General features: G+C 41.7%; 1 protein-coding gene across 16 annotated transcripts in view; it reads left to right on the forward strand.

Annotated features, from left to right (window-relative positions):
• The window catches only part of auts2a (activator of transcription and developmental regulator AUTS2 a), a 343,424-nt gene that overhangs the window by 254,136 nt on the left and 72,144 nt on the right, over positions 1-17,144 (forward strand). The window contains exon 1 of one of the 16 annotated variants that reach the window (XM_028032100.1): positions 11,665-11,936. The exons of the other annotated variants lie outside the window; for them this stretch is intronic. Coding sequence (XP_027887901.1) covers positions 11,925-11,936 — 12 coding nt within the window. The 5' untranslated portion in view covers positions 11,665-11,924. Of the gene's footprint in view, positions 1-11,664; positions 11,937-17,144 lie in introns of those variants that run through there. 16 annotated transcript variants of the gene reach the window in all.

The following is a 17,144-nucleotide window of genomic DNA, read 5'->3' on the forward strand; positions in this document are numbered from 1 at the left end:
TTTCCCCCAGAAAACATGCTAAGCCCGGTGGTTGGGGCGCTCGGCAGTCATTCATCCAGACATAAAACAGGATTCATTGGAAAAATTGGAAATAATTTGCTCCTGAAACTTTACTACAGTGTCTGTAGTAAAATGTTTATTTTCACTTTAGAGATTTTCTGGTCTTTTTTCAATAGTAGATCTGTTTCCTAAAGTACTTTAAAGTAACGGTGAACATATAACTGTTCCTTTCCGTCGTCGTCGTTTGTTCCCGACTCTCTTCATAAACTGTGCCGTCGTTGCTTGACGGCTGCCCTGCGTGTGTTGATTTGTTTCTACTTAGTGCATAATTACACTTGTGGCTTTTCTGAGAGGAATGTAATTTGATTGTTCTGCCTGTCACTCAGTATTAAAAGAGACAAATATGAAATGACATGTTTGAAGTTGCTTGATTACTGGCCTTGGTTTGACATAATTGAGGACATATTTTATAAAACTTGGCTCTGTGGCTTTTGATCCCTACCTTGCCAGCTTCTCCACCACATAATACATCTCCGAGCGAGTGGTTGTTCTGGCTTTGGACTCGTGTTTTGTTTTCATGCAGCGTCAGTGTTTTGCCTTTTTTTTCTTGATATTTCTAACAAGGCTGTTCCTGTCCTGTCCGCTTCAATAAAACTCTGTTCAAATACAGACATGGATTCAGAGGGCTTACGGCTCAGTGCTGGACCCACGTGTATGCGCCTCGGGCTGTGTCATGCATCATTGCCAACATGATGCCTACAGGAGACAGAGAAAAGAAAAAGAACCCACTGTAGATCAGCCTATCAAGGCCTAACCCCACTCCTAGGTATATCAGAGGCATGAAAGGATGTACTTTCTGTGTATCTGGAGGTGTCCTCCTGGGCTCTTGTTGATGAGTCAGTCGAAGGGTTGGCAGGTGTCCAGGAGGCAGTTTTAGCAGCCCTCAAGCCCCACAAAGAAACAAACTGATCTCCTCCCACCACCACGGGTGGCTCCGGCCAGCAGTTTAGCTGAAGGCGATGCCCCGATCAAGCATGGTTGTGGGCTAACATCCTCCACTCACGCAGGGATGTTCTGTGTGCTGCAGCCTGGAATACTGACCTTTCAACACCTTCACTGATGGGTTTCTACTTTGACAGCACGTTATTTTAGCAACGACTCTATCCATTTCCCCGAGCCATGATCGACAAGTGTCTGCGGGTTGCTTCTCTGTGGTGTTTTATCTTCAAGTTATCACAATTTTCTGAGTTAACTGCATTGGAAAAGACGTTTTACTGTGACAGAACACTTGTAGCTGTGATGGACGCAGAGAGTTTGTACTTGTTTATTATTTAAAGCTCACTGGAAGCAAAGAAATGTGTACAAATGCAGTTTTGTGAAAAGGCATCTGCTCCATGTAAAGCCACATTCTGTTCTTAGGCGTAAGTTCACAACCGAATACCCGCATGGTGTTCTTTGAGATTTTTTTGTACAGAGCAGACCTAATGGTTTTAGCAGTTTCTACAAGTTGTCCAGGTTCTGAAGCATAAACAAGGCCAACATCATCAGTTGACTATGATGTTCTTTTCATGAAGTGTGATGTTTTCTTTGCACCCGACATCATGAGAGGTTCCACTTTTGTTTCGTCAATCTACCAATATTTTCCCAAAAGTCTTGAGAATGGTCAAGACTTTTTCTGGTTATACCTGGGCTGTGCAGTGAAGCAGTTGGTAGCACTGTTGCCTTGCAGCATCAGTGTGTTAGGTTTGAATTTCAGTCTCGGGTCTTTCTGCATGTGAGTTTGCATGCCGGTGTGGGTTCTCTCCAGGTACTCCAGCTTCCTCCCTCGGACCAAAATCACGATTGTTTGACAGTTTGACTGATTACTCTGAATGGTTTTATGTTAGAGTGTGTGTGTGTGTGCACCAGAGTGACTGGCGACATGCCCAGAGTGTACCCTACTTCTCGCCAAATGACCACAGGAGATAGGCACCAAACGCTACAGGGATAGAGGGATGGATGGATGTGAAACGGGTCTCTGTGTTCTCAGTTATTTTTGGTAACCAGCGGTTTTGGCCATGGAACTCGGATGCCATTTTTGCTCAGACTGTTGAGGTAGACCACGCCTAGAATGGTTCACCACTGTTCCATGTTTTCTCCTTTTATAGATAGTGGTTCTCACCATGGTTCATGAAAGTCCCAGAGCCTTAGAAATAGTTTCTGTAACTTTATTTCTTGACTTTTCTTTAATTTCTTTACACTGAGGAATGATGCGTTTCTTATAAGATCCCTTAGCCTACTGCCTGTTGTCAGTCAGGTTCTGTTTACGGGATTCCTTAATTCTTTAGGCTGCAAATAAGCCTGTTAACAATAGTTTGATGTTCTGAAACAAAAGTAAGATACATTTTTAACATTTTCTGCAAACATACATACACACATTGTTTAAAATATATCACTTTCAATTCTTCCATCTATATTCTATATGAACAAGCTTATTCAGTTAACCACTCAGTGTGATTGATGCCTGAAATCACCTTACCAAGCTGTCTGACCCCTATTGAACCCGCCTGCTTGATAAAAGCCTGAAGGCAGGAGGTGGATGACATAAACCCCACACCTTTGCCCTCATGCTGTCCCTTAGTGCTGACCTCCACCCCCATGATCAGCATCTTAGCCCAGTTTGTCTGCAGCATCTCTGCACCGCCTCAGGCCAACCTGCACACCGCATCAACCAGCTTGGAGAAATCCAAGGCCAGGCCATGGGTCACCACGAGGCAGTCCGTTCCACATTTCCAGGATCCTCACTACCAAGATCACGGCCCATTTGTTTAGCTGTATATTATTGGCTCCTGAGGGTTCTACAAGATGATGCTAAGGAAAGAGGAAGTTAGTATGGAGTATTCAAGTGTAATTGGCTTCTTGCAGACTATGAATAATAAGCAAGAAGCTTCACAAAAGTATAAATATGATAGTATTATTATCATTAGGGGTGCACTAATGCATTTGCAGGCCCTGATTTCTTTAATTTTGGATGATCTGCAGCCAGCTGATATTTAAGGGTACAACACACAGGAGGCAACATCACCCTTTCTTCATTTATTTCATATGGACCTTGCACGATGAGTTGACAATTGCTTACCCTTTCATGCATGTGACATTTTGAGCTCGTACATGTGGACATACACACGTGGGATAGCAATGCAACACAAGAAAGCTGAAAATTGTTAACTTTCAACAATATTGCTGCCGTCGCGATATCATCCTGTGAATTGGGTTAACTTTTGCTGTTGTTCATCGCTTCCTGTGCCTCAAGCCCATTACAAGTGAAACCAATCCTTTCTACCGATCCTATCTAGCTCCGCAAAGGTGCGAAAATCAGTCACTTTCCCTTTTTGCTCTACTTTGAGAGAGAGCTGAGTGACAGAACTGACCACAAGATTACGTCTGTTAACAACTTAGCAACTTTGTTCTTTTATTTAGCGACTTTTCAAACAAAACAAAATCAGAATCAGGAGGTCATACTTTTTAAACATTGGTGATGGGGCAGAAAACTGCTATCGGTTCATCCCTAATTATAATTTACAGTTTGTTGGTCTAATTTCAGCTGATTTTATGCTTTTCCTTATTGCCCTAAACTCAGACATTTTTTTGTAACATTTGTGACATCAGTGTTTCTTCATAAGATACAAGCAACAGGTTGCTACATTTTCCGATTCTGCCAAATTCTTTGTTCTCCATTATTGTTCAGCGATTTTGGTTTACAACCTGATCATCTTTTATAAGCATATTGTTTCAGGAAATTAACACGAGGCTCTTTTTAACACGGTGGTTAAGGCTCATTAAGCAGCCCAGATGGTGCTTTCTGGTGTCATGCTAATAATAGCTCAGTGTTTTTTGCCCCGATCGCCCTGAAGGCCTTTGTCCCTCTCTCCTCACATCTTCTCTCTGTCGCACACGCTGCAGCTCACACCCTTCTGCCCCCTTTGCTTTGACAGGATGGGCTGAACAATAACCACGCGCCAGCTGATGCATGATCCATGGGTTTGACCCACTAACCTCCACGCACATTGTTACAACCTGTTTACACTGTGGAAATTGACAAATGTTTTCATGAGCCCTTTCCACCGGCCTCATATTTCTGACCCAGCGCGCTTCATTGTGCACCTTCTCGCGTAACTACTCCATCCTTTCTACCTTGTTAGCTGCGAATTGCGCGGAAGGGCTGCAGATGAGGACAAGCAAGAGATCGCAGGCGGTGGAAAGAGCACATTGGTATTCTTCCCACGCTCTTAGACATTACGAGGGCATCAAGGTGCAAATATGAGTCAGACAGCTCTCATAATGAAAGAATCGAGACGCATTATGAAATAAGTGGAAGTGACCAATGAAGAGAGACGCTGCGCTAGCTGCTTTGAATTCCAATTATGCCAACCCTGCAGAGAGCGAGGCGCCTTTTAATGTCTCATGAGCCGCTGTGGGGCTTAGATACGAGACCAGAGTCTCACAAAGACTCGGCATTGCAGAGGTTGGCTGGTGGGATCACACCGAGTAGACTTTACCCTCTCTACAGCATCAAAACGGGGGAGACGAACCTGACACTTGTCCAATAGATGCACGCACAGCAGCTATTCAGCTATGACGCCCCTATATTCCCGCGGCAACCCCACGGAGGGGCAGCAGGGGGGTGAAAGAAAGCGATGAGGACCTCCATGGACGAGAAAGTGGATTATCTCATGAAGGGAAATCAATTAGAACGTTCCGCCGGACTGTGAACATTTATTCATTTAGCTTGACCGCTATTGAATTTCCATGATGGGCTTTGACTGTTCAGGGGGTGCAGGGGGAAGGGATCAGAGTTAATGGCGATTGTTCTGCACTCCTCCAAATGTATTATCTGCCTCATTCAGAGGGAGACACTTCATCAAACCGGAGAGAACCCTGCGGCCTATTGATGGATGGGCTTTGTGTGGGGTTTGAAGAAAAAAAAGATGAGGCATGGACCGTTGGGGTTGAGGGAGGGGGGGGATTGGTGCATAGGGATGGGGATGGGAGAGGGGGTGTCACAGATGTCCAGTCCTTTGAAAGAAAATTAAACAAGTACCTCATTAGCCAACGCTTCAGTGCTCCCTGGAGGTGGCCACTGAGCCAGGGTTTTTAATGAGCTGGGAACTTAAACGCTGCCAAAGTTTACCCCGGCCTCGCCTTTCTCTGTTAGGCCACTGGGAAGAGACCTAACCCCCACCCCTCAAACACACACACACACACCATCAACCCCTGGACTCCCTTTTACCCCCTCCCCTCTCACTCCAGCCCTCCTCCTCTCCTATTGAGGGCCGCTCATGCAGAGGAGAGAGAGGCACCATGCTGATTCCCTGCCTTTCAGCTCCGGAGAGAGGGGGATAATGCTGTTTTTGTACCACGCATCCAGAGGAATTATGTGCGCTAATTTGATTAGGGGAAGATTTGATTAACTGGAAAATGAGGGCTTTGCTTAGACTTTCACACGCTTAATTTATCCCCTTGCAAAGCAGACGCAACATTGTGTCATGAAACTCAGAAGGCATGCGAGAGAGCCCATTCACCGGCTAGATGGCCCTTTCAGACGCAACAATATCTAGGACCGCCACGGTTCAAATTGGGATAATCAGTTTAGGGCTTTTCGCCTGGCCTCAGAATACAAATTGCATTTGGCATTAACGGTGAAAAGGTTCAAAGGATAATGAGATTAATGTAGCAGGGAATTGAGCTAAGGCAGAAATTTTCTTTAGAAGAAAATGCTAAAGTAGTAGCGTTGTTGCACAAGGTGGAGCACTTCTTTCTTTTTTCTTCTTATGACTTATGTTTATGTGTGGCTGTGGTTGCTAGGAGATTATGATAATGCTCTCGCTGCAAATGTCAATCAAAGATACAGTGTGTCAAACACTGTGTAAAAATACTAGAGATTGTTGCAGCTTTTACCACTTGTGCACCCTAGATACATTTACATGTCTTTGCAAAGCAAAAAGGCTTTTTTTATATTTATTATCATTCGGCGCTGCTTTGAATTCATTTGGTGGTTTTCACTTGTGCCTGTGATCCCTTTGTACACTCTGAAATGGCAACAGGGACTGAACGAGGTGGATGCTTTGCTTTCACTCTTTTTACCATGCAGCCATGAAGGTCATATTACTGTGCGGTGATGATTATATTTGAATGAAAAGCGACTTCTTCTGGGAGAGAGGAGGGGAAAAAAGAGCCACAGGCAGGCTTGATCTGTTTCTCTGATCTCAAACCCCGACACTGTGTGACCTTCCCCTCTGTCTGCCTCCATCTTTGCTTTGCTTTCCTCTATTTTAAACAAATAGCTCTGTTATTTTACACAAGGATTGCCTGAATTACCTTTTAATAAAAGCTTAGCCACTCTTCGGCAGCACATCATCCCCGTCCCAGAGCACGGTTAGCCAATAGTGGCCCCGCCCAGAATTGTCCACAGCAAACGAAAGGCTCGCGTTCCTTTGAGAGCTTAGAAATGACTTCAATTTTTTTCTTTTTGTCACAGTTCCAGTATGCAAGCTTTGACTGTCTGAAAGCCAAGAATTTATCTTTAAAAAAAGAAGCAAAACGAGGGGAGAGTGAGATGGGAAGAGAGAAGCGGAAGCCCAAACAGATGAGCTGTCTCCTGTTGGACTTAACTCCGTCTTCCCCATCTGTTCACCCCCGTTTTAATTAAATCTACAGAGATGAAGATTTTTTCTCTCTCGTGCCACCTTCTCGGCTTCCTTCCTTGTTCCCATGCCCGTACTTGAGCGAAGGTGGAGTGACGCCAGCGTCCACTCCATCTCCCAACCTTGCTGCCAGCTGCTAATGAGACCAAGCCAAGGTGGCATGACAATGTTGCCAGCCATTATGAGCTGATAATGAGGAGCATTGGAGTGAAGGCCCCGGCTCGGGCTTCCTGCCATCAGCGACAGCAGCCTTCATCCCGTCCACACAGGGACGTGCAGATATTTGTGAACACATACAGTGCACTGCAAAAGTATTTGCACTGAATTTGTCATGTTACAACCACAGACTTTAATGATTTTCTTTCTTTTCTTTTCTTTTTTTTATGGGGCTTAATTGTGAACTGGGAGAATAAAGTATATTGGTTTTCAGTCTTTTTTTTTTATTCATAAAAGTCTGAAAAGTTTGGCATGCATTTGTCTTCAGCATTCCTAAGTGTAAGCACAAGCTGTGTTTCTATTGGTCATAAAATTACACAATTTGATATTTCGAAAGTAAATTTTGCTTAATGGAAACACTCAAATTTTAATAAAACTTGTTTTTTGTTCAAAAGTTTTGCCAGTATGATTAGACGTGTTTTTTCGGCCATATCAGAATTTTAGCAAAACTTCAATGCGAAGGCTTTTTCCACGAGTCAAGATGATCAACAACAGGATGTTACCGCTGGCGCAAAACACGAGGAAGACAACAGGAAGTAGTTGGAGGAGCATGGCATGTTTTTAATGAATTATTGTGTGAACAAAACTTACTTATGTATGATTTTAATTGGTTTTCTTATTTAATAGAACCACCACAATGGCTAACTTGTGTGTGTGTGTGTTGTGTGGTTTTTTTTTTATTGGCATTACTAGGATATTGACAAACATTTGCGGACATTTGTAATTTGAAATACAGCTACTATCTTTCTTGGCTTTGGACAGCTAGGGACTTTTTTTTTCTCATTCTTTGTGAAACAGTTGAAGTTTGGTCATATTGGACGAAAGGTGTCTGTGAACATGAGTTTCATCTCAGCACAGATTCTTTAAATCCAGAATAACATACATTACGGTTTATGATTGTAACATCACAACATTTGAAATAAGAGAAAAATATCATCTTTCATTCAAAGGGATATAACCTAAAAAGAGACATAAATCAAAAAAAACAAATTCAGGAAAAATAATAATGATAACTGTACTGGAAGAGGCAATAGCCCAATGGGCTTATATAGTCTCCACCCAAATGGTATACAAAAAATATAACATAATCCAGTAATACAATCCTTCACCAGTTGGTCATAACTTTATGAAATACAAAATAAAAACACATCTACAATGTGTTAATGAAAATTTAGATAGTATACAATATGTAACAATAAAAAAAGTGACAATCGCAATTCTTCAACAACAGTTTTAGCACAACTTGTAGCATAACACAAAATAACCACATTTATAGAACAAGTGTTCTATGTACAACTTTTTATTATTTCTCTCCCACCTTCTTCATCTTCCTTCGTGACCTGCGCTCCCTCTGAACCCAGTACCTGTTCCTGAACTCGCCCACTGAAACGAGGTGATGCCGACCAAAACCAGCTCAACTCTTAATGTGGCCTTTCATTTCAGTTTCTTCCAAGATGCTCGCTTCCACACCCACTCTTTTTCTTTTTCTTTTTTTTTTTTTGTTCTCTACCGTCAAATAGCATTACCTTCATTTGATAATGCACCTAACACCCACCCACTCACAAGAGCAAATAGCCACCTCGTGCATCTCGGTGCTCTTCAGCGCCTCGTCCACCATTTAGTATCATTTTCTCTTCCTGTCCGTGGTCTTAGCTTTTAAAGTGGACCTCTCATCCTCCAAGTGCAGTCATCTGCCTTTTTTTTCCTGTTGTCTCACCAGCCTACGCCAAACAGCTCTTTGCGCCGTGGAGAGGCTGACGCTCACTTAGCACCGGAGCTGCTATCACTTCATTTGCATGGTAGGAGAGTGTGGCGGCACTTTAAGCGGCGTAAACGCTCTAACAGCTTGCCGTTAGCGGCGCAGATACCAGAAGGGCCGGTAGTTTTTAGCAGCGCCCCAGGTTATGAACAATAACGTCACACCTCTCGAGCTGAGGCCACACTTTTCACTCAGGCTGAGAAAGCAAACGTGGCAACATTATGAGGTGTGTGTAAAGACAAAACTCTTTTTTTGTTGTTGTTGTTTATTTTATTTTCCCTCCAGGCTGTGATTTGAAGTGCTTTATTTCACAACTAGTGTAACCAGAAATTTACAGTTAAAAAAACCCCCGGAAAAACTGCATCACAAAAATAGTTTGATGTTTAATTATAAGGAGGCAAAAAATATAATCATGAAACATTTGTATTAGAATGGAGATTTGTGTCTTTTCCTCTTCCCATTCTTTCTGCTCTTTGCTAAATCTAATCTAATACAAGCATTCACTGATATTGATATTCACGAGTTCAACAGATTTCTTCTGCGTATCATTTTTTTCTCACACTAAAGTGCTTCAGATAGCCAAACAAATCAGACTAAGATGTAAATAAATACAAAATGAATGCGCTTTGAAACAATGATTTACTTTATTGAGTGGGAGAAAGATACCCAGTCTAGTTCTATAGAACGTGGATTGTTTAAGTGGAATAAACGAAGGATTTATCATTCAAATCATTGGGGCTCTTTGAGGAATTGTTGCAGCTCTATCTTCCACACATCAGTGAAAAGATGCAGCTGCAATCCATCCATCAATCCATTTTCTGCACCCGTCACAAAGGGACCAAGATATTAAAAGGCTATGTTATTTTTTTATCAAGTCTGGCTGAAGCTCTACAAAGGTGCTGTCAGCCTGTGACTTTATCTGTTAAAGCATGTCTTAGCTCGATAGGAAAGGAAACAGTAAAAACAAAAAGACAAGATTCAAACCATTTGTAAACACCCTAAGAATGTTGTGACTGGCTAACCGTTAGCCGCTAACCAGGCTAAAGTTAGCATTTGATTAGGAGCTCTCTATCCGTGTTAACTGAGGGGGTTTCTCACAGCCTTCTAACATGTTTAATCAATTGTTCTTAACCTAAATTATCTACTTTAAGTTTGACGACTGAAATTTAAAGTTAATAATTCTACAATTAACAGAGATTCTCTAAAACACAACATGAAGCATGAAAATGCCCTTTTTTAATAATACCTACCAGTGCCCTAAAACAGCCTCTTTTGGGGGGAACACACACACTACAGTTAGAATAGCAGTCAGCGTAACACTGGGTCATTTTCAACATTATACCAAAAATATAGTGAACTAACACTGCAGCGACTCCTCGCTGTAAACAGCCCTACCGAGAGGATGAAGCTATAGCTGCACGCCTACCGCTGTCTCTTTGATCCACCTGGAGGGCAGGATATTCTGTGTTTATGCTGAGGATATGCTAGCACTCTGAGCTGTATGGAGGCTCTGCTTTGGGTGAAAAAGGGGAAGTTGAGGGCAGCATTGTTTTATATCGAGGGAGACTGTGTTTGTTTTTAAGTCTGTAGTCAGTCCTTTCTATATTCCTAACTTTATTACTTTAAGAGATATAAAATCTGAAAGTATCACTGGTGTCTGTCTTGAATTTCCCAACCTTCACGAATTTCAAAGGAATTACTGTGGGGGAGCTTATATAGTTGTAGTCAACAGATCATTTCTTATGTGAGGCTCGTTTTAGAGTTTTAGTGTACAGTTTGTATCACTGTGCTGTGCTGGGTTTAACGTATGGAAGAAGATAAGAATAATGGAAACATTGTGTTAAACTGTGCTCCTAAATTGTTAGATTGTTGAGATTTTCTGTATAAAAATTCACCTAATGGGTGTGTCTGGAACACATTTCCTGTAAGTCTGCTGTTTTCAGTTCTAGAGAGAAACTAATCAATCAGTCTGGGCTTTGAATAGGCCAAGTTTCCCGCAATCAGAAGGTCAGATAGAAAATAAATTGTAATGGCTTTTCCCTTTAGTTGTTTTTTTAAGCAGTTAATTTAAAGCAACAAAACTAGAAACTCCCACCACGTTTGGCCTATAAAGGCTTCAGACAACAACCTGCTATGACGCATAAATGGTGATTCATCAAATTTCTGTTAAATTCAAAAGTAGTGCCTCTTATTACCGTTTTTTTTTTTTCTCTGTTACAATCACTAGAAGTAAAACAAATTAGTATCAATCCAGATTGGAATCAACAGGTCAGACTTTAACTGCAGCCTTATCAGTGCATCTTCACTCAAATCGGTTTTGTTTTCCAGTCATTAATGTTTCACACCCTTCCCCTCCCTCTGATGTCTTATCCAAAGTGGATAATTGACAACAACAGCAAAGTCCAAACCCAAAGCCTTCTTCTTGCTTTAAATCTTTCCCCGTGTAGAAAGAAGCCCAGATTTTAAGCAAACACGCTGCGTCCAAGCAGCTTCCACACACATCGGGAATCATTGAATCTTTAGTCGACTGTTCTAGTCTAGTCGTCAGTAAAAGGCCTTGGCTGGGATTCAGGGAGTGCAGCTGCACTTGTGTGTTTGTGTGTGTTCCTCTGTGTAAATGAGTTCCAGATAGCTTTAGAGAAGGGTTTTACTTGTAGGCGAGGCTGAGCCCATGGCACAGCCAGAACAGGTTGAGTTTCAAAGGGGCTTATCAGAGGAATTAGGCAAGTCTTTGGAGTTTGTGCAGGGCCTAATTCCCGCTGACCTTTCCCTGGCTGGAGTTTGACTTTTTGTGGTGATCAGCAAGTGCTCTAACAAGCTTTTCCGTCTGTGTGGCTGGGGATTACTGTGGAACTGCCGTGCCCTCCCCTGCACTCACAAGAAGCCATCTGTGGTAAAGGGAGATTAGGTGAGGGAGTGAGAACAGACAAGAGAGAGAGAGAGAGAGAGACTGAACAGAAGTAGGCAATAGCCTGAAGGGGCATTGTCATGCCTGTCTGTGTGCTGGGGAGGATTCTGCGCTTGTCAGAGTCTACCTTTGTCACAAATTGGTATGTTTTGTTCTGATATTTTAACCTGCCAAGAATGGGCAACCCTGTGGGTCAGTAATATTCCAGTGATCGTGGACATTTGAGGGTTTTTTTCCACGTTTTTATTATTATTATTAAATGGAAGTATCTTATTTAGTGGAATATTTCCTTGGGATTAAACTCACTGTCTCTTCAATGTCGAGGCGAGAAATTAGCATTGGATAACAAAGGCTCTTGATGGTGTCTGAGGTAAGGCTGCACTTTCTTTCATTTCTGATTTCAATCATTTTTCACAGTAGCTGCTGAAAGTAAATTCAGGTGGTAGAACTTCTCCCTGATGGCTTTCTGACTTCTGTTCTATGACTTGCCATTGTTTTTTGACTATCACATTACTAAGTGATAGTCCTTTTAATTTTAAAACAGGAAGATAAGGCAATTCAAAGAAAAAGCATGTTCTTTATTCAGGTTTAATATTCCTTTTTGTGTTCCAACACAACAAAATGCAAATGAGACGTCATCTGATTGCATTAATTATATTTCCGGAGATGATCTCCGTTCAGCAACCCCTGCTGTGCTAACAATTGAAATGATTGCATTTAATCAGTGCACTTTTGAATTAATTATGGAAACAGAGAATGTCACATCACTTATAATTAGGCAGTAGATGGCTTGTTGACTAAATGGAAAAAGATAGCTGTGCCTGTTTTGCTCATTATGCGAGGATTTAAAGTACTTAAAAATATTAGCACTTCTCCTGAGGTCGTGTTTAATTGGGATTGTAGTGAAAGTTAATTGTCAGTTGGCTGTTTTTGACATCAGCTGCCGCTACTACCTAAATATATACATACATATATAAAAAAGAAAAACTATACTTAATTCATCCTTGTTGTCTATCTCTGTTACAGTTTTGTTGTATCCTCACTGGACAGGCGTTATTAAATGTCAGATCTTTTTTAGTTTGCTACTCAGTGAGGTCAGAGTGACCAGACAGTTTTTAAAAGAGACTGTTTGCTGTTGCATTAAGAGAGCAGCTGAGGTGTTAGCCATGACATTGTATGATGTTGGAAACAAATGTCTAAGTTTATAGACAGAAAAAGTATTGTTAATGTAAGGCTTTTCTGCATATGAACAACTTGACACACATTGAAATGCTGTAAGTTATGGCCTGATTTATCAACAAGTCATATCAAAACCGAGAACAAACATGCTAATGTAAACGTGGTGCTTTAGCAAACTGCTATATTAGAAAAACACTTTCCATGGGAGCAAAAACGAGTTTGTTGAATGCTTGAGACCAGTTGTGTTGAGACCATATTTTTAGAAACAAATTATAAAAGCTGTGATGTCATCTGATACAATTATGAAATTATAGCAGCGTTTCTTATTAAGTTACTTAAACAACGTGTCAAGACAACGTCTTTGGTAAGAGAATTGAACAGGAAACAACGTATGATGGGCAATTCTTACTGAGCTTCAACTTGGTAGACATTACTTAATCTGTAAGAATGTGCCAAGACAAAAAATCGGCCAAAAGGGTACCAGCAGTTGATGCCTTTTAAAGATCACCAATCTAAACACAAATTGAACTGAATTGCAATGAAATGAAATAATGTTTTAATTTTGCTTATCCATTTCTTATTTGTAGATGTATATCTGTGCTTCTGTAGTGGTGCTATCGATGACATTAGCTGCATTTCCATTGAGCAGATAAATACGCACTTTGGGATTTTGAAAATAATTTAATTTAATGGAAATTTTTTTTTAAAAACTAATTTTTGGATGAAAAGGTTTGGTGCTAGGATGAGGTGTTTTTTTGAAATTTGTTTTATTTCTCAAAACTGTAATGGAAACTCTTTTTTCGCTTCACGAGTCACATGATCAACAACCAGATGTTGCCACTGGTGCAAACCGCGACTACGGGAAGTAACTGTAGGATGATGTATTTTAATGGCTTTTTGCTTGAACAAACTTATTCATATGTAAAAATGGCGCCTCGCCCACTATTGCGACATTGTGCTATTTCGACATTAGCAGAAAGTAGAGAAACCTTTGCGTACATTTGTAATGGAAATATAGCTGGTGTCAGAACCCAGAAAAAGAGAAGCTCTGTCCCTTTAAGAACAGGCACAAGACTAGAAAGAAGAGAGCCTGATCAGGATCATCATGCAGGAGTCATCCTGGTAGCCTCTCCTCCCTCTCCACTGCATTATCATAAAAAGTGATTTAGGCCTGATTGATGCAAATGGCCCTCTGTTCTTTTTCTATCATTAACGGGTCCTTCGCAGTGGCCACAGGCGGTGATTAAAGCTGTCATTTCCAGCTACTCATTAAAGGAGAGCACTGGGCCGTGGGAGGGATTCAAAGCGGGGGAGGAAGGGTGGGAGACGGATAAAGAAGGTGGAGAAATAGGGCTTTTTTATTCCAGAAGAATTGCTATTTAGCAGAACAACCTTTAAAAAAAGAAAGAAAAAAGTCACATCTATTTATTTATTTATATGAGTGATATGTACAGATGGCAAAAAAATAAATAAATAAAATCTTCATTACAGCATCCTTTATGATTCCCTGAATGGCGTTTAATTAGTATGACAGTAAAGCTGCTTATTTCAAGGCAAAGACTTAAAATAAAGAAAACAAACCTAGGTTAGGGCTTAAATGGGAGATACTATACAGTTTGTATTCAGTCTCAGATTTAGGGTTGAATTAGAAAAAGTTGTGATGCAGAAATTATGTGGGGAAAAAATCAATATAACTTTATTTCATCTTTAATGCTGCTGCAGGCTTGGAGATCATGAACAGTTCTCTCAAATAAAAGGGAAATTGTTGAGGAACAATCCCAGATACTGAAGTGCGTCTCCAGCCTCCCCTCGGCTTCTGGCAAAAGACATTACTGTGTGACTCACACTTACACTTGAACATGATCGGGAGTCTGTTTGTGTGCTGATAGGCCCCTATTCCACTCTAGTGGGGGGATGTTCTTGCCTGTGAGGTAGTGAGATGTGAAGCTCCAGCTGAGCTGTCCTCTGCAGGGGTCTATGCTACCACCATGTCCTGGAGCCCTGCACTAATGGCCATAGGTGCCCTTGCTGTTACTGTGACCAGCAGGCACGTCTCTCCACGGACACACACCACCCCAAACCTCCATCTGCTCCACATACACCCCGACACCGCCTTAATCTTTCACTACAACTCCAGATAGCATGCTGGGATTCTGGTCAGGGGTGCACATGGCTTAGAGCAATAGGACTGGGGATTTGGGGGATTGGAGACCACAATAGGTTGGAGAAGATATGCTTTCTAAGTGGCTCAGCTCTGAGGCACTAAGCTTCAATCAGATGTGTCCATCGGGGATCAAAATTGTGCAGAAAATGCTTCCTGGCATTAAGATGTGATATTTTCCAGGCCACAGGAAAACACAATGGTGTTAGCTTCTTTGTTTAGCAGGTGTTGAAGTCTCTTACTGCTGCCACAGTATGTGCTGTTAATGTTCATACTGTAGAGATCTCATGTGTGCAAAACTGGTTGAAACAAAATGAGCATGGAGGTCACATTTCAAACTGCCTTTAGTGTGTCGTACAGTCAGCTACATATAGCACTAATTGCGCTAGCTGTAGCGCCAAATTCAAAGACACACACCTTTTTTTCCTCAATGTCTGAAGTTTAAATCAGGTCAAACTTCTCTTGTTTTAGGTCAGTTAGAATTAGAAAAAAAATCTATTTGCTAAATGAAACAATAATGAGAAAGAGAATATATGTCAGATGTTTATTATTGTCTGCAAAATCAGAAGTGTATGTAGAGAATGATTACTACCAACATTTACTGTATGACTTGGGTCAAACGTTTTGGGTTTCCCTCCACAAACTTCTCGCAACCGTTTGCTGTAATTCTGGCCCATTCCTCCAGACAGAAATTGAACCTTTGTTAGGTTTGTCGGCTGCCTTGCTAACACACACATTTTTAGATATACCCACAAATTCTCTCTAGGCTTGAAATCAGGTCTTTGTGATGGCCGTACCAAAACATTAGCCTTGACCTTAAATCACTTTGTAGCCTCTTTGTCTGTATGTTTAGTCATTGTTCTCTCTCTCAATGTCTCGCAGCCAGAATGTCTCAACATATTGAAAAAGTGTTTTGTTTTGTTTTTAACAATACTGAACACGGTTCATTTCGAGTCGTCTTCCCTGAGGAACACACTCCACTCTGTTGTTGTATCTATTCATTTTGGCCTTTTGTCATACATTCAGCAATAGGGGGAGGTGTTGCATTGCTTTATAGCCTTCCTTTTACTTCTGTTGAATCCGACTGTCAGGACAGAAAACATGAATTCACCTGTGCATTTTTAGACATCCTGAAGAACAAGGTGACTTTTCTCTTGTGTCTCTTGTAAATATCCATTAGAAGCAATTAGCTTCCAGATGAAACGTCTGATAATTACTTGCCTAATGCAGACATATTTCACCTTATTATACACTTAGCATTAGTGGGTTTTTGTAACGACGGCATCCGCTCTGCGGCAAACAGCAAATTTAGCTTTTCCATATTAATTGTTGTTAGTTGACACAACCACGCTCCTTCCCTGTAACTGAAAAGAGTAAAGGTCCATTCTGCTCTTTGTAGCCCTCACAAAATTTGATCTATTTTTAGAAAGCGTCATACAAAGCTCATTTTGAAACAAAACCCGCCATCTCTGTGCTCAGACCTAACACAGTCTCCTACCTGCATTTATTAGCCGTTAAAATAAACATTTACTTATATGGAGAGTGATGCCATAATTGCCTGTTCATGAGCAATGTGTAGGCACATGTGCATTTATGAAGAAAAAGCCCATCACTATTGTCTATTGGGGGCCTAATGGTGCAATTAATTCTGTTCCTTCTGTTCAGAAGACTTAAGAAAAATTGATGTTCTCTTTTTTTCATCCCCCCTTCCCGCTTGCGCACTAAAGTGGTTCTAATGAAGAAGATAAAGTGGTTCCTTGGGTGTCTCCTCGGCTCCCAGCAGTCAGCTCGGATGACATTATTCTTGTGCAGCTGGATGGAGCCAGCGCTCTACCTTCTCCATGGCTCCATGTTGACAAGCCTGGAGCTCCCTCCCAGGGCCGCTGTAATGAGGAGGACTTTTTTTTTTCTTTCTGTCCCAGAAGGCCTAGAACTGGCTTTACCATAGATAAACGAGGAAATGGAAGGGTAGAAATAAGCACCCAGTTGTCCATCTGCAGCTTGAACCCCACCTAAGCACGGATTATGTCATACGTCACATCATCCCACCGCTGCCGCTCCGGCCTCCTCTGCAGCTGGCCTAAGCCCTCCAGGTGCCCAGACGGCTGACAGTGGCATTATCGCTGTAGAATACGCCTTCGGGGCTCGTCTCCACAGGGAACGCTGCGCCTGCAGATTGCGATGCCAGTCGAGGGGAGGAGCTGACAGGGTCTTTATGACTAGACACTCTCCCTAAGG

The sequence above is a fragment of the Xiphophorus couchianus genome, chromosome 11, assembly GCF_001444195.1.
Source record: "Xiphophorus couchianus chromosome 11, X_couchianus-1.0, whole genome shotgun sequence".
Taxonomy (NCBI): domain Eukaryota; kingdom Metazoa; phylum Chordata; class Actinopteri; order Cyprinodontiformes; family Poeciliidae; genus Xiphophorus; species Xiphophorus couchianus.